This window comes from Cariama cristata, unplaced genomic scaffold (assembly GCF_000690535.1).
Source record: "Cariama cristata isolate BGI_N322 unplaced genomic scaffold, ASM69053v1 scaffold22414, whole genome shotgun sequence".
NCBI classification, from domain to species: domain Eukaryota; kingdom Metazoa; phylum Chordata; class Aves; order Cariamiformes; family Cariamidae; genus Cariama; species Cariama cristata.
In genome coordinates this window covers 15,684-39,430 of record NW_009614969.1, presented here as the reverse complement: position 1 = coordinate 39,430, position 23,747 = coordinate 15,684, and the positions used below count along the sequence as shown (strand labels likewise).

The following is a 23,747-nucleotide window of genomic DNA, read 5'->3' as shown; positions in this document are numbered from 1 at the left end:
CTTTCAGTTCATTGTATGTTGTGGAGGTCGTCTTTGCTTATTACCCGTAAAGCAACCACAGTAAGTTAGACTCACGGAGTTCAAGTCAGCCACTGTGAAAACCCTCAGTGTGCACGAACAGCTGACCAGACCTACCATTTACCTTGCTTGAGACATTACTAGAGCAATGATCACCAAAATGGACATCAACATAACACGCCCAGCTCTGAACTTGTGTGATGAGGGGTGACAGGGAGGGGACAGTAGCCTTGCCCAGGTATAGGTGATGGATAAACTGGCTGAGCAGTGCACACCTCTCTCCACGAGCTTCTGTGTGAGTCTTTATGGCCAAAAGACTCAGGTTGATTACACAGTCTACCAGTAAGAAGATACCAGCTCTTAGTATTCCCTATAGGCACATAGAGGCCTATGAGATCCAACTCTGCTACATGTTGACCCCTCTTTACTTTTTCTGCTGCTACTAGTACCACGGTGGCTCCTCTGAGGACATATTGGCATACATCAGACCCTTCAACCATCTCTTTATCTAAATTCAGAAACCTGTAAAACTCCACCAATACTTCTTCCTAGCAAAGGTGGTGCAAAATAAAGGCCAATCATAAAGAAATGTTTACAAATGTCAGACTGATAAACGTCATCAAACTTGTAATTGTCCTGTAACTCACTATTCCAAGGCAAGGAAGAAAAGGCAAGAAGCATGCTGCATGTTTGTTCTTTATTGTAGGTGTGTGCACACACTGTTCCTTCAGCCAAGTTATCCTTTAAAGATCAGTTTTTTCATGCATTATGCAAGTGATATATAGTAAATTTTTGATGCGTATTTTTGGCATTATACTTTTATAGATGGCTAACACTGCATGTGATAAAGAACAAAGTTCAGAAGTGCTAGAAAAAAAAATGGAAAAACTCTAACTAGAGCAGGAGAAAATAAGGAAAAGCCGAATAAGAGTAAAAATACCAAGCAACACAAATACAGCCAATCCAGGAACAGCATCCGTAACTGATCAGATGAAAGATCTTACTCCTCTCCCTTTTGAATCAATGGGCATCTCTCCACTTAGCTTAAGTATTACTCCAGGGCAAAAAAGAATGCTGAAAATTTCCAGTCTTTATGGGATGGAGTGGGCTTATCCATGGCAACTTGAAAATACAAGGAATCTTCTTCAAGTTAAACCAAATTTTAGCTAAGGTAGTAACAAAAGAATTTTAACACAGCTTTTCATTATACCAAAAGCCCAGAATCTGAAGACATTTCACAGCTGTGACTGAGGCATAAAGTACTTCCAAAAGCAATAGGTAAGCAACTGAAAAAACAGCAAAGGAACCAGCAATTTTAAAGGGAGAATACACATTTTAGTTAATTAAGGAGCAATACCAGTCAACAAGTTAAAACCAATTAGCACTGCACCTACACACCTGTGTCAGTGGCTCTCCACTGTGAGAACAGCTTTGGCCTTACGTCCTTACTTGCCATGAGCACCCTGACACTGAAGACAAATTATCTTGTTTGTTGGAGCTTTGCATTCTCTTCCACACCCTTGCTCTTTCCCCCACCACTTTCTTTTAAGAAATGTTGCAGCTTATTTTCTCCCTCAGGAGAAATTTTGGTCCCCACTTATTTTACAAAATAATGGAAAAAGGTAACTCAAAATGGACATAGCTTAAACAGAGTCAAAATGTGACAGTTAATTTTCTTAATGGACTTCTCTGTTTTATGGGTTAACAAACCATTTTCCCAACAATACTAAGATTTTAAGTTGCACCCCATCCCTGGGTTGTTTTTTTTTTTGAAGTTAGAATAAAGTGCTTGATGATAGTCATGAGTAGACAAGAAAAGAAAATCCCTAACTAGTCTCAGCCAAATTATAGACTTGCTTGAGGAAAACATATAAAAACTGGAACATCTCTGAAGTGACCTCAAGTTTTTCCAGCATATAAAGTAATATTTTGCTTATGCCACTTTTATCTTAATACATGTTTTATGCAGAGTTTTAATTAAAATATCCCTTTATTCTGCATTTTGACTTCACCATTTCTTTAAAAAATTATTTTGACAAATAAAGAAAAGCTTTAAAAAATATACTAACTTACCTAATTGAAAATAAATTGAAGGACAAGTTTCCCTGCTCTCTGAATGTTATTAGAATAACTGGAGTAAATTCTCTCTGCCAACATAATAATAGACTCTTGCTTTTTTAGATTCTTCAATAAAATTAGCCTTATGCTTTCCTCAACAGCAAAAGATAATTCAAAGTAGATTAAGAATGGCGAAAGAAGCTAAGCTAGCGTCACTTTTTATATTCATAAAACCGTACAAATTTAATGACAGGGAGGCACTTAAATTGCTACTGGAACTTACTTGAAGTGTCCACTCTAGCTCATGTATTTTTTTGGTGGCTGACATGTGCTAAGCTATTTTAGCATATACCCTGCATTCAAAAGTTAAGAGGAGTTATGTTATGGAAGCCTTAAGTAAATTAGAGAACACCATGGTCCTAGGTTAAAATAACATACCATCTAATTAGCACTACTAGTAATTTTCAAAATTGATTTTCAGTATGCACATGATCTGTTTGAAAATTCATCTAACATGGACAATGTAAACAGAAAAACATTTCTGGAGTCAGGTTCCCATTCCCATGCAGAACTGTGGAGATGAACTATCTACAATTTGAATACTGCAATATTGCTTAAGTAGCAACAAAAACTGCTCTAGAAAGCATGATCTGTTAATGACAATTTTAAAGTATTTTTAACAAAGACAGTGGATAGTTTTGTCCCAATATTTATCTAACTGCTTTCATACTACGAGGTCATATTTTGGTGATGTATATAACAAGATGGCCTAAACAGTAGTAGTCTTTTTTTTTCACCCCCAAAAAAACATTCTTCAGACTTGAGTATATGAATAATCAAGCTTCAGAAACCTTACTCAAAATAGAACTATAGTTACAGAATGGAATTACAGTTCTTACAAATACCACAAACACTTCAGTCAAGATTTATTTCTACATGGATGGTGAATTCACTGGGTGAGTCAGCAGCTCATCTCAGTAACACCTAATGCCACCACTGTGAAGAATTTCAGACATTCGGCCAGGGGCTCCTAGCAAAGGGATGCAGTCTATAGACTTGGATATTGCAGCCACTTTTGAAAGGTAAATTTTAAGCACACAAGACCAGACAGGTCATCACAAGTTCCTTCTCAAACATCTTTTTGTTCATAGCAGCTCAGACCTAGCTGAGTCTGGAAGTTTCCTCTAGCAGCTGTCCCCCCTCACAGGGGAGGGCGGCGAGCACAGACAGCCCCATGTAACGGTAATGGTAACTCATACCTGAACGCAGACCAGCACGAGGGACTGTTGGAGCTAACCCAAGAAGCTGATGCCACTTCCATGAAGACCAAGGCCCAGATGCCCAACACAGCTTCGCTATCGACACCTCCGCTCATAACACACTTTTAAAGTTCAATGGTATAGGTTGCTACTTACAGCGCCAATAAACAACGTGTTTCACTGACACAACATTTGCATTCTTCTGAGTCAAGAGCACTTGTGATTGAAACTTGCAGTTCAGCAAGACCAAAGCAGCTTAGTGTTTATTTTATCTGAGAGGCAGCCAAGCCATTACCTGAACACGGCCCAGAAGTACTTACATTAGGTGACTTCTGATAGCAGAAGTCTATTAAACAAAGTCATAACCAGACCCAGTTGCAGATAGCTAAGGCTAGGCTGTTTCAATCATGGTTTTAAGTAACAAGGATTAACAAGTGAGCAAAAATAGGGAAAAATGTAATAGAACCTCCACTTCTTGAAGTCTTTCAGTCAAAACTGCTATTCAAAACACAACCTACAGCTCCAGGATGAACTATAGACTACATGCTTGAGTCACTTCATTACTGTGCATGGTCTACAATTAGCTGTTACTGCAGAGGAAAGGAAGCCCAGGATCACTGTGGGTCACTCAGCTCTACAGCAATTCAGATGATGGGCTGAAAACCAACCAACCCTCGAAACTCTTATGTCACTGTGCAAGTCCCAGAATACCTTAATTTTGAATACTACATAGTATTTTGACTTCTTTTCCCTTATAAAGAATATAGTAAAATAAATAAATAAAGGGCAGGAGGACTGATCCAGGCTATAAAGCAGCCCGAGACAAGGAGAGATTACAGGTGAATTTTAACTTCTGGAAAAGAAATGGCAAAGAATAGACAGGTTTAGGTCTATAAAATCACAGACAAGATGGCAAGCAGGAAACGACTATACACCGTTGTTGAGAAAATACATCAGAGAGCAGCAAATGAAAGTGATCAGGCAGAAGTTGTAAGAGAAACATACTTTTACATGTATTGTGCAGTAAAATACTGGGACCGCTGGCACAGGATGCTGCAGAATCCCCCCAAAATGAGTTCAAGAATTAGGCCACTTCATGGGCGAGGCCTTACTCAGAGATGCAGGTAGTGCCTCTGGCTCAGGAAGTCCTTAGTTGACAGTCGGCTGGAACCCAGGCCTGCACTCGCTGTTACTGAGCGCCGTCTCTCTGGGCTGGAGCCACTTTGGTCTGCCATAGTGCAGCCATTCTTCCGAGGACGTGTCTGTTAACATGCACACATCAGAACTGCTACTCATTGTCTTACTGCTTCTAGCTAACATTAACCTCTCTATAGTAGTAACAGTAAAAGTAACAGCCATTTTTAATAGGTCACTCTATTAAATATCTATTAATACTTCTGGAAAAAAAAAAAACCATCACCAAGAAATTGTAAATGCAGCAAAGACCCCAGCTCAAGTCTTAATCTCACTCTGTCACTTTTTTGACCATCAAAGAGCACAATGTTTTTATCAGCTAGTATGAAATAACACAAAGAATTGGAGATGTTTAAGCTGGCATTTCCTGATCAGCATGTCTGAGATCAAATGCTTTATTTTTTAACAAATGTTTTATGTTTTCACATTTATTGTTTTAATGTATTTCCATTTATTAAAGATGTAATTAACAAGCTTTTTAACTTGAACAGAATTATCTTGAAAGTTATGGGTTAATAAAACTTATGCCATTAAACCCATACCATAGTAAGGGAAGTATTACTCTAGATAAATTAAGTTTGCACAATTAAACCATTATGAAGTAGAGATCACTTTCAATAATGTTCATAGAGAGTTATCAAAGAAGCCTAACGATTATCAGCAGAATTCGTTTTAGAAAGCATTCTTTCAAATTAAGTTTTCCTGGAATTAACACACACTGCCAAAAATCCACAAACATACACCTCATGATGCCACTAAAGCATTTTTCGGTGTGTGGTATAACAAGATAGAAACCTTATTTTTTCTCTGCAATATGAATTTATCTTCCATGCAAATGTTTTTGACTGAAAATGTTTTACTACATGAAAGCTTGCAGAAATCAATTCCGTTAAATACAGAAAAAAATTTTTAAATGTATTTTTCTTAGAAAAATGTTGTGACAAGATTTAGGCAAAACTGATCTATTTCCTTAGGAATTGTTCTATTTTCTGTTATAAAACAGCTCAAATATTTTCTATGCTTTAAACAAGATGAAATATGATTTACACATTAAATGTGTAAGTTCTTATATGCCCAGCAACTGTGTTCATTTCACAAAGTAACAAAAATGTAGTCTTACGGCATCAGCAATTGCATAACATACAACTGTCACCTCCACCTTCCCTACTGACAATGTCCATACTGTTTCCTATTTCATGCTGAAAGACTTTCAAAATTTTCCTTAGTTACTAATGAGATTTAGAGTCTTAACCAGATGATTTTGATTCATTACTGATAAAATGAATGTTGAACTAGTTGCTTCAAATGACTCCAGGTAGAACAATTTATAATATAAACTGCTGCAGCAATTGAATTATTTGTTTTTTAAAATATATATTGGGAAAGATGTTCCTTAAATGCTTCCTTTGTAGGGCTAGAGTTGAAGTCTATGACTTTAAAATCAAATTCATAGTTCAAAAAAACCTAACAACTTTTTTTCCCCCTGTCTCTAAGATCACAAGTGTAACTAGCTCAGGATGTTACGATATTAAAAAACATTGTGAAAAGTAACAGAACAAGTTGACACACTTTCAAATGTGACATTTAAAACAGCAATATTGATTTTCCAATTTTTAACTCTTGAAGAAAAAAAGATCAACTGAAGTATTCTCTGAAAATTTTGGTCAAACTTGCTTTCATGTTTGTGCAGTTGAAAGAATATACAGCTATGGAATGCCCGAAACACTTGTGCTGATGTTTGAAAATTTTTATAAAACCTTCTCATACAACTTTCACATTGTAATCTGAAATTTTTACATTTATCACCCTAGCCTCAGTATCTGACTTTCAATTAAGAAGCAAAGTTAAAAACCAACGTTTTTTAGACTATAAAGTTACAATTACAAATGCTTGAAACTAAGTGACAAAAACACCCATTTTGCTGAGATCTTAACAGTTTTATTCACAAAATAAACAACTTCATCTTTCCAAAGGAAGAATTTAACAGAAAGACTCAATGCAATAGTTATAAAAAAGTGGTACTTAAAATTTGAAAAAGTCTGATAAAGTTTACAAATGCAAACTATCACTTTGTACAAAATTTTTTTTTTAAGGAAAGTTCAGTAATAGATTTTAAAATACAGTTTTAACAGTTTAGAAATGCACATTTATTTCAAACTCTGATTAGGTATTATTTTCGTCTGTGTGGGGAATTCTCCCTTCGTCTGTCCTCGTTCTTTCTGGATTCTCTGTACTGGTCAGAATAACGGTTGTACTTCTCTCGGTGTTTCTCTGAACCATTTCTGTATCGGTCTTCTTGTTCTTCCTCTCTTGGACTTGAATTATTATGGGGTCTCTCTCTGGATTTTGATCTTTCTCTTTTTCTACTGCGATGTCCATTATCTTTGCTCCAGTGTCTGTAATTTTCATCATCAGACAAAGAAGCTCTTCTTTCCGCTTTCTTCGGTTTTGAATTACTGTGTTTATTTTCTAGATCCTTACTTCTTTCATGGTTCCTGTCCTTTCCACTATGGTAACCATCTCTACCATTGGACTCATCTCTGTGATGGTATTTCGATATGTCATCTCTCCTGTATGATTCTTCATCTCTCCTGTGTGATTCTCTCAAATTTCGGTGATGTCTTTCTGACTTGCTCTCAGTATCACTTCTTTCCTCTTGCTGCCTCCTTCCTGTTTTCTTTTCAAGTGATTTCCTTTTCTTTTCTTGTTTTTTCCTGGAAACTTTATCAGATTCTCTATTTTTCTTTTGCATTCTCTTTCTTTTGGCTTTAGGAACATCTGAAATTATAATAAGTTATGGGAATAAGGTTGCATTTTAATTTATTATGCTTAACTTTTTAAACTACATAGACAGTTCTAGAGAGTTATTTTTTGTCAGAAAACTTTTGTGCACATGTATCAGGGCAAAGGTTTCAAAATAACGAGATTTTATTTCTATGTACTGACAAAACTCCAAAAACCTTGCTTCCCCCCCTCCCCCTCAGTTAATTGCTTAAGAGGGAACAACTCAAATTTGCAGAGATGTGGCTGCCACTCATGAGTACCCATCAGCAGGGCTTTTATCCCGCATCTATCTGCAAGGGATGCCTCACTTTTGAGAACTTCTACCCGTCATCAACCTCTTGTTGACTTGATAACAAAAGGACCAGGCATACGCTGTCAAGTCATACGTCAAAGCAATGTTTTTTTTAGAAACATCACCCTTCCCAGATCATCCAGTCTCTTAAAATCATTTACTTTTCCAATTACTTCCTGGAAAAGCTTATCAGTCAATGGAGATTAAAAACAGCAGATGGGGAAAAATCTCCAACACTATCCTGTGAGGAAACAGAGGCATGCTGAAATGGCTTGAGATAGTGGTACTGCAGCAACATAACAATGGCCCTCTGGATCATTTTCAGGAGAAATAGTGACAGCTTTGTCAACAATGTAAGATTAAAACTTCTGTATTTCTAAATACATAGTAGTGCTCATCTCAGTGGAAGAGGTCTTACTCTTCCTATTTGCTCTTTATAAGGAACCTCTAGATTTCACTAAACAGTATTTATCAGTAACAGCTGTTGAGAATAATCATTAATCAATCTTATTGTATGAACTATAGTATTATATCAACTAAATGTTTCTAATTACCTTTTGAAAATATCACTGTCAAACTGATTTAATAGTACATCAAATATCTAAATTCTACACTAGCTGGCTAGTCTTATGTCTGAACTAAGGCTTCCTGGCATTCTGATAAAATGCAATGATGGATCAATTCAACTAGATTTTAATACATTAAGTTTTTTAAACAGTGTTTTTCCTATTACTTTACTTTCTCAGGTCTTTTTCTGCATTCTGGTGAATGTAAATACAAAGGAACAAGCTGCTTTGATAACGGACAAATTTCATCCTCTGCTGGACCTGTTTTGGTTGGAATGACTTTTCCAGAGCAGTGCTGAGCTGAGCTAGCTGGTGAAGTTTCACACATTAACCATCAGTAAGACAGTAATCTCTAATTTAGCTGTATGCTCAATTTCTCATCAGCAGGTTTTCTATTTTCTTTTATACACTGCACTGTTAAAACACTGAAGTACTGCAGCATATTCCTCTGAAAAATGCCTTTCAACTCTACCAAGTTATTTTAAAGATTTAAAAAGCTGCAAACACAGGAAGACTTGGAGTTATAACCAGTAATGGACCTCAACCAAGTTTACCATTAAAGAATGTAGTTATCTCCAACTAGTGATCTGACTGCTGTATTTAAGTACACAAGAACCAGGGGGAAAAAAAAGTGAAACCAGGCTGCAAAGATATCAAAATGCAAGTTTTCATGAATGTGTTCCTGAATGGAAACAGGACAAGCAGTAAAAGGGAAGGTCCTAAACTTAGAAAAATAAAGTGTTCATACCAGCAGACTGCAGACTCAGTTGGTTTGTCACTAAGAACTTGCCTCTCTGGTTCCTATCAAGCAGCTCAGCAGAGCTACAGCTGTCTCTGCAGGAGCCATCTGGCTCTTTGCTGAACCAACGCCTTCTCTGACCCTGTTTAACTGTGCCTTCCTCCAGTGCTTTGTCGTCATTAATGCGATTATGCGATGACACACAAATCAGACTTTGTACAGTAAGATTGCAATGGAGAACAGAAGTGCATTTCCAAAGCATGAGCACATCACACTGCTTTTATTTTGTTAATCAACAGTTTCATTTCAAAGGCACATAATAAATCAAATTAACTTTGAATCAGCAAGCTCCTGTACTATAGAAAGTCATGCTGTGTTATCATCTGCTTATATACAACAGGAGAGACTACTACACACACTAACTCATACTAGCATCTACTTTATAGATTAAGCAATGTTTATGAGACTTCATGTTAAATAGAAGGTTCTACATCAGCAGGATGGTATAAGATGCTAAACACTAATTATAAAGCATAAAACTACAAAACACTAAGTTTCAGCAAAAGCTAATTCTTCCCTGGAGATTTCTCTACAGGCAAGAGCCTTCACTGTATTACCACACAAATTCTTCCCGAGGAAGAGGAATTAGAAATGGAGACTTACAAGGAGAATAAAATTTAAACACATTACTAGAACTAAACAATGTCATTTCTGACCCATGAAGGAGCACATATTTACAGGGAAAGACACAAGTAGTATCAAGCTCACTCAATCAAGCCAAGCAAAAAAGAGCTGTAGACATTAGTCTCTACAATTCACCATTAAGCATCCCACAGAGATATTAATAGGGAATTACTCTAATCCCTCCATCCTCCCCTAAATGGAGGTGATAGTACTGTACAACAGGTATCAACTGCATAAAAAAGTAATCTACAAAACAATATTCCTCAAGTATTTAAGTCTCTAAAAATTGAAATCAGTTTTTCTAAATTCTAAATAAATTTCCATGAGCAATATTTAGTATATTAAAATTTGTAAGTTAAAAAAAGTTGATTTTTAAAGCAGAGAAACTAATGCTATCTATAACTAGTTTTTCCTCAAAACAAGTATATATAGAAATAAACAGGTGTATAGAAGTAAAAGAGAAGTGAATAGTTATATAGGTAGTATTTAAGTACCTGAATCACTGCTGTTATCACTGCTAGATGAGGAGTCACTGCTGCTGGATGACTCTGAGCTACTGCTGCTGCTGTCAGAATCAGAATCTGAGGAAGAGTCTGTCTCTGAAGATGAAGAGGAATCTGATGACTCAACATCTTGCTTCTGTGTCATTATCATCTTTGGTGCATTTTTAAGATGCTCCCGTAATTCATCCCTAATTAATAACAAAAGAGTTGTTTTCAATATTTTTCTTTGGCCAGGGGTGGGGAGAGAAGGAAAGTAAATATCAAATCAGAAAAGTGTTCCTCACGTTAGTCCTCCAAGGCCAATAGAAGTGAAGAAATTGATGGCAAAGCGAGTGTTTCTTGGGTTATCCCGAGGCAATAATCCCTCAAAGAAAGGCTGCAATGTTCTGATGGGAAAAAACATCTAAATTAAACACCATGCCAGCTTAGCACTAATTCTCATTGACATTAAGAAACTGGAAAAAGAAACTGTATGGATCTCTACAGGACAGCATTTTTCAATACTTTCATTGTTTACATGTGTGATATAACTAACAAAATGCTATTTAAAAACTTACACTTTTATGAAAACAAACTTCTTTACACAGAAGAATTACATACATACTGTCAGATCATGACAACAGAAAGCCTGATTTTGTGAAGCCCTGAAGAGACTCGTGAAATTGCAGTAGCCTGTGACAGCAAAGGATAATGCTTATGGACCAAGAAGTTCAAAGATCTAGGTACCTCTGCTGAAATCCCATCAAACAGGGTCCTAAGTATAAGTTTCAAGTTTAAGTTTACATGAGCTAAAGCATCTACTAAATTCTTCTTCATACACAGAAGAAATCCCAACTTAGGGGAAATAGCTCAAACAACTGAAGAAACATTGCCAGAATGTAATGCATTAAAAGACACAGAGGCTTAAAAGAATATGTTATTTACACTACCCTTAAGGATAAGCAACTAATCCTAGAAAAAATGTAATTAATAGTTATGTGCTTTTTTCCTAAGTTTTATCAGAAAAAGAAGCCACAGTAACATTTGTTACACAGCTATATAGCTGACAATACATAAAGTAGACTTGCACTTGGAAAATTCTTATACAAGCTAAATATCATTGGGAAAAAATAGAAGATATATCTTTGCAAATAGTCATGCACAACCAAATCGAACCCAAACTGATGGTAACACACTCAGCTTAATGGGACTCTTTGCAATGACTAAATATATACATGAACTTATTCTTGAAGTACTGCAGCTACAGAACTGCAGCCTTAGCTGAACTTGAAGACAGAGTTCTTATCTGTACTTTTTCACATAAACAAACTAATTAAATGTACAGTTTTGAAAATAAAATATCAACTTACTCATCTTTTAATCTTGCATTTAGATTAGGAAGTCCCATATATTCACTGAGTTCCTGAAAGAATATTTTGACAAAAATTCTACTGGAGGATGTGGTAGTTTCTTCACTCAGTATTATACATTCAAGGACCTGAAAATATTTAGAAAAAAACCTGAAGGTTAAATATACATTCTTTTATTGATGTTAAAATCTTCTGTCCTCTGAAATAACTAATAAAAACTGATTACCCCTCTCCCAAGAACATAAACCCTGTAATTCCTAGTCAAGACTTTCTTCCTCAAAAATTGTTTTCTACCACCTGGGAGCAGTTTCTGATCAAATTTATGCTAGTAATTATTTTAAGGAGTTATTTTATCCAGGAAAGCTCCATAAGAGAAAAATCAAGTGTGTGAACTGGGAAGTTAAAGATTTTGGATTTTAGTTCTAAAGAGGTGAAATATTTGGACTGGCTTGTGTGTGCCTTAAGAATGACAATTAGACTAGGCTGTGAAACAAGAATAAAACAGTATGAAAAGAGAAGTTACCTTTATTTATGTATTCATTTTTAACAATATATTATGTCAGAATGCAAGATTACTTTTACTTATTTGGCACTTAAATCACAAAATGGCAGAATTTTAAAATTTCTTACAACTCTACAAAAGTTTTAATATATAATTTTAAAAGGTTTCTTTAGGCTTGTTTCTTAGAGACAGTTCTGTTATTTACCTTGCTGATTAAAAGTTCAAAATTCTAAAAAAAGTACATTTTAATCAACCAATTCCAGCTGAGCTCCATGAAAGAACAGCTTAAGTCAACTACTTAAGAATGGAGGAGGAAGGATGATGATGCACAGAGGGCAGAAAGAGGAGATGGATCAAACCAGAATTGTTCAACAGTGTCTGAGAAGATACCTAAAATATTTCAGTTTGCTACAAATACAAGTAGTTCCAAGTTGTAGAATAAATACTAAAATTAATGTGGTATGTATTATTTCTGAATACTGGAGATTAATTATTGAAAAAGAAATCTAGGACAATAGCCTTTTTTACTTACGCTCCAGGGAATTGAATCGGTGTACAGTAGATGAGCAAACATCTTGGCAACATTCCTCAGTTTGTTCGTTTCCAAACGATGAATGGTATCATATTGTTCTTTGAAAATAGCTTCAAAGGATTCCATATATTCTTTTTTTAACATGCAGAAACGCTGAGACAACATTGTATAATTTAAAAAAACAGATTAAACAAAATATTAAACATGCAAATAACCTACATGTAAGTGACCTAATGGTGCAAATATTTTCCTTTTAAATAACCCTTGGAGGAAAAGAAAATATCTTCAAATGGATATTTTATTGCTTTCAGCAGTCTGTCAGAACAAGAAACTCATCTGCATTGCAAAGAAGTAATTATCAATTAGCAAATTATCCAGCAATTTCTTTTACTTCTGTACATTCAGTATTTTTACCTGATTTAACCCCATCAAAAGTAACTTTTTTTCATGACATCATTGAATGACTATTTAAAGTTGGAGAGGCAGCAGGGAACACAGAGGTAAGACATTTTGGACATAAACATTCCAAAGAGCATAGAAATTAACATTTATATTTTACTGAACATGTAGATTCATATGGTTAGTGCTTTGTAACTGACTGTCCACAGAAGTATTTCCTCAAATACTGGATTAAAAATACAAATGGAAAAAACCCACCCCCTTTCAGCATAACTTGCTCCCTTGAAAAGTCTTTTATCCTAACTAGTCAGATCTGTCAATATCATAGATAGGGAAGACTTAACCAAGAAATAACTGCAACTAAATTAGCAATTAGTTACATAAAAACAAAGAGCTAGCTGTTCACTGAAAAAAACAACCAAACAAAAAAACCCACCCACAATCCCGGGACAGTAAGCATTCAGTCTGGTGCTGTAAATAAAACCTACTAAGCAGCTTTGAATGGAGTGGTAAAAGACAACAGTCTCCAAAACTAATCTTCAGCACTGTAAAAAGGATATTTTCTGGTAACTCATAATGCTTTTATCTCTTTTTAGTACCATTCCACCATTCCTTTGCCACTGATTTATTGTTCTACCATAATGAGAAAAGAGACAAAAAAAAGCTACAAGATGAAAAGAAAATGAGTTTTCTTGTTCTGCATTCACTATACTTATTATAATCAAAATGTTGATTCAATCCACTAATACAACCAATCAACTATATTAGTTTTATTTATCCATTAAAACTTAAGTTTGACACACACACAAAAGAGTAAACCAATGAAAGTTATCTACCATAAAGTGTAAAATCTGAAAACAGAACTCACCCCTGCCAGTAACCCAAAGAATTTCTCGTATGTTCTTTGCTGAGCACAGCAGTCAAGTATCATATTGCAGAGTTCTTTCTGGTTTAAGTGAAAAAAAAAATTTCTAGGTAAATTGACTGTAGCAGCAAAAAAACTCATCACTACTAAGTACCAAAATATTGAAGAAAGCCTTACATGGATGTGAGCTTTGAAACAAGAGCATTTACATAAAACTTCATTGGCAACATCAGTAGTTTTCTGACTTTCTCATGTTTTAGGAATTATCTGGGACATGAATATGAACTTTGCCATTCAAATTTCCTCTTCTGCTTAAGGTAAAATTTATGAGTTAACATACTGTACATCCAACCAAGGTCAAAACTAATTCACAAACTGACTTTACCGCAGTGCAAAAAGGAAATACAAAATGGAAAGGTTTTGAGGGTTTTTTTTGTTGTTGTTTTGGTTTTGTTTGTTGTTTGGTTTGGTTTTTGTTCGTTTGTTTTTTTAAATAGTACCAATCCCTGCATTTATAGAAAATTAAGATTCTTCGCAAATTTCAAACATCAAAATGGCTTAGACAAGCCATCTGGAAACTCAAATACAATGTGCATGCTTAGCAGTATATTTCCAAAATCAGAAATATCTGTAGATTTTCGTATATACTAATATCTAATTATTAAGTTATAATTTTCATGACAAGCTCTGCTTACCATAAGCAAGCAGAAGGCAGTGCTTCACTGCAATTGCTTTGCCAGAGAGGCCTGCGGGTGATGTTCAGAAAGACTAAACTCAACCTTGGGAGGATGATATGCCTAGACTTCCTCTACAACCAAGACAATGAGAGGAACGTTTCTAAAGAAGCTGTTTAAGCTCATGTTCTGAATCACTCTCTCGAAGAGCATCTCTCCTTCTTGGCTAGGAAGCACCGCAGGAAACCTAGCTAGATTAGCCTCCCCAAACTTTTGTGCATCCCCATCACCGACAGTCTGCCTTCCGTTTTTCCCCGTCTCCATGGTGGACATGGATGTAAGCACCAGCTGTGGCAGTCCTGCAGAAGATGCTTTCCTTCAATTGACACCAACTATCTAGAACAGCTTGTCCCAGTCTTTTCAGCATACAGGTTGTCTGGCTCCCTTTGTCCTTGTTCCCCAACACCATCACCCCAAGATCATTATCGAATCACCCTCCAGCAGCTACCTCCTCCTATTCTTTCACGCACACTAAACCAAGATCCAGACGGAAACACATAGGTGGATTCCGCTTTGTACCTTGCCTCTAGGACCAGAACCTTTCAGCAGCTGAGAGCAGGGATCTAGGTAAGTAAGCATAGAGTTTAAAACCAAACTTATTCCTCTGACCTACTATGCAAATTAGAGATTGTGATACAGCTATGAACTGGTTTAGGGCACATTTTTATATAAATTAAGGCCCACAAAATACATGGCACTTAAACATCACTGCAGTTTTCCCCCAGTAACTATTTTCTCATAAGACCAGCTCCATAGCATAAACCAATTTATGACACTACTGTTATGGCTGTCAAGCATGTATCTTTCAAGATTAGTTTAATTTCTCTTTAAACTAATAATAACACTCCCATAAAAAATACTGGATAATTTCAAGCATTTTGTCCTCTTTATGTCTTACACCAGTTTACTGTAACATATACCAGATTTCACATTCTCCCATCTGTGCCATTCTTCCAAGCATGTATTCTGAAAAGAAACATTTTGTCCATCATAAAAACTCAAAACCAAATAAAAAGCCAACTATGCTGAACACGAAAAAAAATACCCCCTCCAAATAACGAGGCAGTAACATATCAAACAAACTTACAGATGTGTTTAAAGGCATTCCTTTCAACACTGTCACATTGTGTTAGTGTGATGTATTAAAATGCATATTAACTTTTTATATTATCCTGTCTTACAGTAATGCTGCAGTTAATCAGTTCTTAAACAATAAAAAGGGTAAAGTGCTGATGCTACTGCTAATAATCTCAGCAAGACTTGAAAAACAAATTACTTTTCTTCCTCATCTTAAATGAAATTACAACTCTGGTATCCCCTGTGGTTTACAGTAATTAAGTAGTTTAACATTTTAATTAAATATTACAATGATTTCTAAGAGGGTATCTTGAATAACCACAGGCATGAAAATAGATTTGCCCACAAAGACATTCTTGCTAGTGTTATCTAAACAACTTGAGGTTAGGTCTAGAGTAACTGTCTTCCAGATTAAAAATTAACAAACTTTAAAACAATTTAATTATTTTTTTGAGAGATGTGACAAGTTCACATGGCAATTCTAGTTTCATTTATAGCTTTAAAGGTTAGTTAACTCATTTCAATACTCCCAATGATAACACTTCTGGTGATGTTTATGGCAGGAAGAGCCCGTGTTTTTTAGTCCATCACTTGCTTTAAAGAACCAATGAATTTGTTTCCCAGTATACAAATTGCCTGTGAAACTCTGTTGTTCAACAGTTTTCATACAATGCTCAACAAGTGACTATTCAGCTTAGTTAAGAAAGTGTGTACAGCTATCCAATCATGAAGTAAAATGCTTTGAAAATATCTGACATCCCGTAAAAATGGTGAATGATCTTTTATAAGTACCTTTAATTCATTATTGTTTCATGGAAAAAAAATGGCACTTCCCAAAACTGCTAAAACAGAGGATAAGGAGAAAGCTCCCTCGAAATACACTGCATTTCTTACAGTTCTCCCTAAACACTTCCTACTAGCTCTTACTCAAACAGGATAATGGTTCAGACAGACATGGCTCAATCTAACATGGCAAGTATCATCATACATTTAAAGATGCCAAAGGGTAAACTAGGAAAAGATGGAAAAATCAGACTCATTTTTTTTCCTCAGCTTTACCATTTTAAAAAACAATCCACCTTGCCCACTCTATATTCTCTCAGCTTCACACAAAGGATATGTTCACTGCAGATAGAAGAGCTAAAACAACTCAGCTTTCTCACACCCTCCTGGTCATGGGTTCCTTTTTACAGTTAGTATTTTTTTTTTTTCCCCCATTTCTTCCCTTATTTATTGCTATTTCTTTTCTTTAAGATTTGCATTCAGCTAAGACTGCAATTTCAGAGCTGCTCCACAGGTTGCCTCCAAGAGCAGGTCTCCCTCTCCCCCTCCCTAGCTGGAAGCAATATATTTCCCCCCCCCCCCCCCCTGCCAGTCACACAGCTCTGTTCCATCCGTTGCATACACAAGCTGAAGCAATCATGAGACATACCCACCCTGTAAGCTAATGTAGCTCCTTAAAATATAAATCAATGCCACACTTGGTTTCTACAAGTTTCTTCAAGGAACTAAAGGAATTGATTTGCTGGAAGCAAACCTAGTAAAGGACATAGGTTGGTTTAAGTCAAAGCGAAATTGGAATTATGTGAAATTAGTGCCTTACATTTTATACATTTGCTTTTGTACTGCTTTTACAGATGCTACATTTTTCATTTCTCCTCTTTTGTTTGAGCTGGAGTGTATTTTACTTTCACTTACTACCTTAGAGCTATCCCTACTGCTGCATATTTTCATGTCTGTAACCATCACATGTGCCTATTTTTTCCAGCATCTCTCCTCTTTCTCTTTATTCATCGAATTACCACTTAGAGCCAAGGCTCGCAAAGCCATGGAAGGTGTTTCAGTAGCAGGCGGCCTCTTGGCAAAACACATGCAGTGCTTTCAGCAGCTACTATGCTATCTCCAGGTCTGTCCCGTGCTTAGTCAGCTAATGGTCTTTCTCAACTTTTATTGACCCTTTATTTACCATTTTTTACCTCAACTTGTTTTATGTTTAGAGCAATGTATGCCTAAAGCTGAATATGGTTATCAAAAATCTCACACAAATCAGACAGACATTTTACACAGGAATGATCAAGTGAATATAAGGATAGATACATTTTTAATCACGCTGCTACAAGTCTGCAACACACGCACACAAAAGTCTGGTGAAATAATACATTAAAACCCCACAGTATCTGCTTCCCTTCCACCTGAAGGCTACACATGCAAAACTTGATTTTAAGTGATGCCACTGAGGTAACCTGAGCAATTCTACCTCCTTAGGTTAAACGCATATATACGTGTTTGGAAGATCAAAGTCTAGTCAGAATTCTAGCTAACGCCTGTTATCCGTGACACACAAATCTAGCATAATTCTGCATGTCTTCTATACCTTCATTCTGTAGACATCAACGTATACCACAACATACACAGAAAAGGCAATGAGCTTCCCAATTATATAATGAAATTGACTATTTTTACCTCATTAGTATCCTTAACGTCATAAAGATATGCAATTTTAGAAAACTTTGTTTTAGGCTTATTGGAAATACTTTAACATAAATATCCCCTGCCACATTTATAAAGCACATGCAGTCTATTTTCCAAAACATACAATTAAGCTTTAAGCACTCAAGATAGTTGAAAATTAGTCTTAAGATTTTTTTAAAAAATTACTTTCTGGTAGAAAACATCAGTAAGAGCTGAAAAATTTAAACTCATCTTATCTATCATGTATATAAAGAAGCACTTTTTAAAACCTAAGTTGTGTTTCTGGGACTTCATCCCATATAGGTATGGTTTAAAAGACCTCTTTTAATCCATTACTAATTATTTCAAGTGATACTTTGAATAATCCATCTATATGTTTAGATTATTTCTCCTGTCAAAGCTCAGCCCCTTTGTGTGATCCACAAGCCTATTAAGAGTAACCCTTATTCCATCCTTCAGGTCATTAAAGAAATCTCAGGTCAGTCAAAGCAACTAGTTCATTCACACCTACCGAGCCATTTAGAAACTGTTTTAAATTTTAAATACGTAACCCACATTATTAACTGGAGAGAATGAAAGAGGGTAAACTGGTTCCATTAATGGGTCTTTCCAAATTTTAACTCAATATCCAGATTCTGCACCTATATGTGCATTTCCTTTTCCTGGTGTTCTGTATCTTCAGGGATTACTGATGTCAACAGTACTGTATGTTACACAAATGAAAACCACTGAAGAAGCCAAGACCTTCCTTGTCTGTCAAAGTTTTATATCCTAACTATAGAGTGTTCAGAAGCAGGGTGGTTTTTTTGTTGTTGTTGTTGGGGTTTTTTTTGTGTGGTTTTTTTATTTTTCTCCATGTTGTTGTCTTCTGAGGCTCCTACATGTGTGAAAACCAGGTCAAAAATACTATGTAATTTGTAAAAACTTTCATCTCTGTGAAATGGCCAGACAGTAAATTAATATAAACAAGCATACAAATCAACACTTTGACCTGAGAAATGTCAAAGTCAAATTTCTAGTGGTACAGTGGACCCACCTCAAACTCAAGACTAACTGGTAACACTAATAGTTCCTTTCTTTCTTCAACACCTTTTGAAGACTCCTGAGGAACAGACCTCAGATTGTTTTTCAACTTGTGATCTACACAGCTCTGGCATCAAATATATTACTTCCATTTTAAAGATATAATTTGCAAGCCATATAAGCTAAACTATGTATCTTATGTACTGAATAAACTCCCTGTAAATTGATGGACTGTCAAAAGTATTCCCAGAATCACACAGGTCATAAAGAGATAGCCAAACAGTTTAAGCAACTATGCCCTGTAGGTAGGGATTAGTTACTGCCCCTTGGATTAAGAAACAGCTGCAAGCACACACAGTCCCTTTTCAACGCAAAGGAAATCAGGCTGAGGGACAGCTTATTTCAAAAGTTTTGAAATATATTATAAACATTCAGCTATCAATGTTTTTTAAGAATTAAGAATGTTTTAATTATACATTAATTACATATTATATTTTATATCATATATAAGAAATTCTTACTTCACTGTTATTTATCATACCAAAACATCTGGAAACTAAGATAACTAATGCCTTGAGCCAGGTTGACAATCAGATGAGCAGGTTGAGAATAAGATCATTCTGATTTTGATGGAACTTGCAGATTTAATACAATGTATTTGAAAAGAATTAAAGCTCAAAGAAAAATCTGAACGAAGTGCTATCATAGTCCAGGCTAAAATAGTATATGTTTCAGAAAATTAGGTGTTTCCATGTCATTAGACTTATACTTCCAGACATTAACAACAACAAAAGCAGCAGAGAAATAAAGGAAATATATGCATTAAGAGAACTCCAATTAAAGATACTTTTAACATCAATGCCAGAGTTACTGTGTATTTTTTTTTAATCGATAAATTATGAAAATTTAGATTGATTCAGCATCTCAGGCCCGCAAAAAGTCCTGCTTCAAAAGACAGGAAATCTACCTGAGGATGAGCACCTTTTACCGGCAGTACCAAGTCTGTGAACTAATCGTGGTGCAATTGCCAAACCTATCAGTTGCAATGCCCTACAATAAGAAAGGAAAACGACGAATCTAAGAAATCATGAACTTGATCAGAACATAATTATCAGCTTTAGGCCATCCCACTCTATACCAGTTTCCTGGACTACATTCTCACTGAATGTCAAGTCAAAATAAATACTTCTGTTATCTTCAAGACTCGATGCATAAATAGCACAAGAGAGACACTGACACCCCCACCCCTCCAACTAGGACTGTTTTGAGCAAGTGTGACATCATCCTGTAAAAATGAAAATGTGTCAAATGCATGCATAATTCCTTCAAGAAGGCTGTGCCTACAATAACTTCTCTCTTTTCAAGTTAAAAAAAAAGTAAAATATCCTATAACTGATTACTTTTGTCTGGGATAACTGCACTGAGGGGCAGACATTCTTATAGAAAAGGAACTAATTTAATTTAGGAAAGTTCCAAGCACTGCTGTATACAAGTTTAGTTCTCTGTTTTAGGCACATTTCCAAAGAGCAGGAACAATGTATGGTTGGCTGTTCTTTTGGTTGGTTGTCCTCACCTCCGAACCTTGAGGGAGACTGGGCAACAAAAAACATCAAAAACATCTTTCAACAAAAACATCCGAAACTGAAATGTACTCCTCCAAGAACAGAGGCCACAAAAATCTGTTAGGGGAAAGCATAAATTAAAAAACATATTTCTGACATTTTAGTTGGTCTTGTTTGTTTGCTTTCCTCATAGTTCAGAAGCCAGAAAAACTGGTAATACCATACTCCTCCAACTACGTTTTAATTTATTTAAATTTTCTTCTTTGGTAATGCATGGGATTAATGCAGCTTTAACACAGATAATAATAGTACTTTTTTAAAAAAAGAAGTAGTGTGCTCTGCCAAGACTGAACATATGCCCAAAGAAGCAACTGTAAGGCTTGTTTAGAACAGCTTCTCACAGGCTGTAGTACAGACTACAACAAAGCTTTTCAACTTTTGATGTGCAGGTTTCAGTTGGGTCTAAATAACACCAAGAAAAGCAAGCCTCCTCCTATTAAATTTACTGCAAACAGGAAGAATTTCAACTATTTTAATTTCTTTCTTTAAAAAAATAATCAGAAACCAACACATGAGAATTAAATTTTGAGTGTTTGACATACTTAAATATTACCACCTAATGCAGAAGAGCAGAACTAAGAGACCAATGTGAGTCAAATCAACAAAAACCCAATAAACCCCTTTGTTAAAGCTTAAGAATCCACATGGAAGAGTATGAGGGAACAAGACAGTCCCAATGCACAGCAGATGCATACAACTGTTTTCATACTTGAGTTACACTAACATTCACAGATCTGAAATAAAGGAAGCAGATACATACTAGGTTAGCAAGGGTCTACTCGGAACCTACTCAAGTGGGGATGGATGTCAGCACAAGAGATAGTAAAGAAGTAAAATTCAGAAGGTTTTCATACCTGGACAAGAATTCAGAACAGAGGTCAGAAAGAAAGGAGGGGAATAAAAAAAAAAAACAAAAACAAACCAACCAAAAAAAACCCACAGAAGCAGGAAGACAACGATACCATAACATTTAATCTGCTGAAGTAAGAAACAGAGTAACAGGAAAAACAAAATTAATTTCATCAGGCTTTTAGTAATAGATTCAGGAAAAATTCTCATCATAGTATTGAGAAAAGTTCCAAGATTTTTTTTTTTTTTTTTTAAGAAACACAGTGGTAGAACAAGAGAAGATCTACAAAACATCACGCACAGGGGGATCCTGAAAATGTGTAATATGGAAGACATAGCATGAAAAAGGATCAGGAAGAAAATTTGTGACAAAAAGTTTCTAAATAGCTTCTGGACATTTATGCTAAGTAGGCAATGTAAAACCACACAGGAGTGACACTTTTACTCATTTAAGGTAACTATGACATGCCAAAAAAGGATACAGACAGAAGAAAGGTTACATTGCTTACATCTATCAAAGATTAACAAAATACAGAAGAAAATGATACATTTTAGAAGATTTAATTTGTAATGACTAAGGAAGGGCCCTTTGACACAGAAGTCAACATTGAACATGCTGGAATCATCTAAAAAAGGATTAAAAAGGGCGAGAAACAGATCAAGTGTAATCAGGAGGACAGTTTAAAGACAAGGTCTGGGTACAAGAAGCAGATACTGTATTTCCAGAATCCTGGAGGAAAAATAAATGAATGAGAAAAAGAGTCAAGGAAAAAAGAAAAACTGGAAAGCTGGAAATTAAAACCGAGCTTGTGAAAAAGAAAACTGTGGAAAGAAAAGGTGTTTTCTAGAGAAAGAAAAATAGGACACTACAGTAGGCAAACTTTTCACCCCAAAAAAGGGGTATGGGAAAAAAATAAAGGATGAGGAGATGGAAATAAGTATTTTGAGGAAGGAGAATATACAGCTATAGACTAAAAATTAACTACATGCAAGTCAGATAATGGAAGATGGATGTTTCTGCTTAACAGCATCATTCACTTCCCAAAAAGCAGCATTTCAGTTCACAGCAAAATGAAAAATGTGTTCATCTCAAGTCAGAACACAGCAATTTTTGGCAGTTAAAAAAAAAAAAAAAAAGAGACTGCCAACATTCCCCTCAGCACCCAGTACTAAACTGCAATGCCAAAAAGCAGTATTATGTTGTTCTATTCCATAGATTATCCACTTGAACCTTAATCCTCTTTCTGCAGGTCAGAGCTATGCAACAGATCCATTACTGGTATTAAGCATAAAAACACTTATGTTGTGCAGCAGTTGATGTGACACAATAATCTGGTAATTCAACCACTGATAAAAACTGCTAAATATATTCCTGAACTCAGTCCTGCTAAGTCACGCCATAAATCTCTGTACAAAAAGATTTCTGGAACAATTAACCTGCAAGAAAGTCATTAAGACTATATTAGTCTCAAAACTGTTGTTCATGTCTGTCTTCAGGTTTTGAATATTCTTATCAGTTTTTAGATTGTATTTAATTGACAATTCACTACTCAAAACCTGTGGAAAACAGTCTTAATGACAGAATTAAAGAGCAATGATTTCATTAAGTAAAGCCCTGCAGAAGGAAAACACAAAGTTACTGTAAAATTAGACCTAATTGGAACAAAAATTTTGCAATGATAATTTGAAGTTTCACCTAATTTTTAAGGAACAGAAACTGCATTAAACAATACTTCAGTCAAACACTCTAGTACCTGCTTCTCATGATAACTACCATTCACAGCAGGAGTTGGCACAGAGAATGAGCTCTTACCTACAGGATTTTCACTGTCAGAAAGAACCAACCATAACATTATCATCTCTCCTACACTCAATCTAAATTGCCATTTTCTTACAAGCATAAACAAACCTTGAAGATTTATCCAAGAGTTCAGCAAACATTTATGTAATTTCTCAAGACTGGTTAAAGCTTTGAATCATAAGATGCAAAGAAATTATAGATAGAGACAAAACATCCCTGCAATACAGGTTGCTGAAGCTTTCAGTAAAACAGACCAAAAAAAGTGCTTTATGGCTAAAAAAAATAATCCTGTGGTTTGTTTTGATAATGAATGCAGTGGGAATCAATTCAATAAAGGCTTCAATCTGAAGATATTAACTTGAAAGAATAAAAGATGATTTTCCTTGTTTAGAAACAGGTAGTTAATTCACCCAGAAATTTCCTGC

The 23,747-nt window shown here is 35.5% G+C and overlaps 1 protein-coding gene across 1 annotated transcript in view; it reads right to left on the bottom strand.

Annotated features, from left to right (window-relative positions):
• Positions 1 to 6,451: 6,451 nt before the first annotated feature.
• Positions 6,452 to 23,747, bottom strand: part of CWC22 (CWC22 spliceosome-associated protein) — a 32,663-nt gene continuing 15,367 nt past the window's right edge. Inside the window, exons 14-19 of the mRNA XM_009699637.1 lie at positions 13,748 to 13,825; positions 12,481 to 12,633; positions 11,447 to 11,574; positions 10,382 to 10,483; positions 10,089 to 10,285; positions 6,452 to 7,307 (exon numbers count right to left, since the gene is read on the bottom strand). Coding sequence (XP_009697939.1) covers positions 6,700 to 7,307; positions 10,089 to 10,285; positions 10,382 to 10,483; positions 11,447 to 11,574; positions 12,481 to 12,633; positions 13,748 to 13,825 — 1,266 coding nt within the window. The 3' untranslated portion in view covers positions 6,452 to 6,699. The remainder of the gene's footprint in view (positions 7,308 to 10,088; positions 10,286 to 10,381; positions 10,484 to 11,446; positions 11,575 to 12,480; positions 12,634 to 13,747; positions 13,826 to 23,747) is intronic.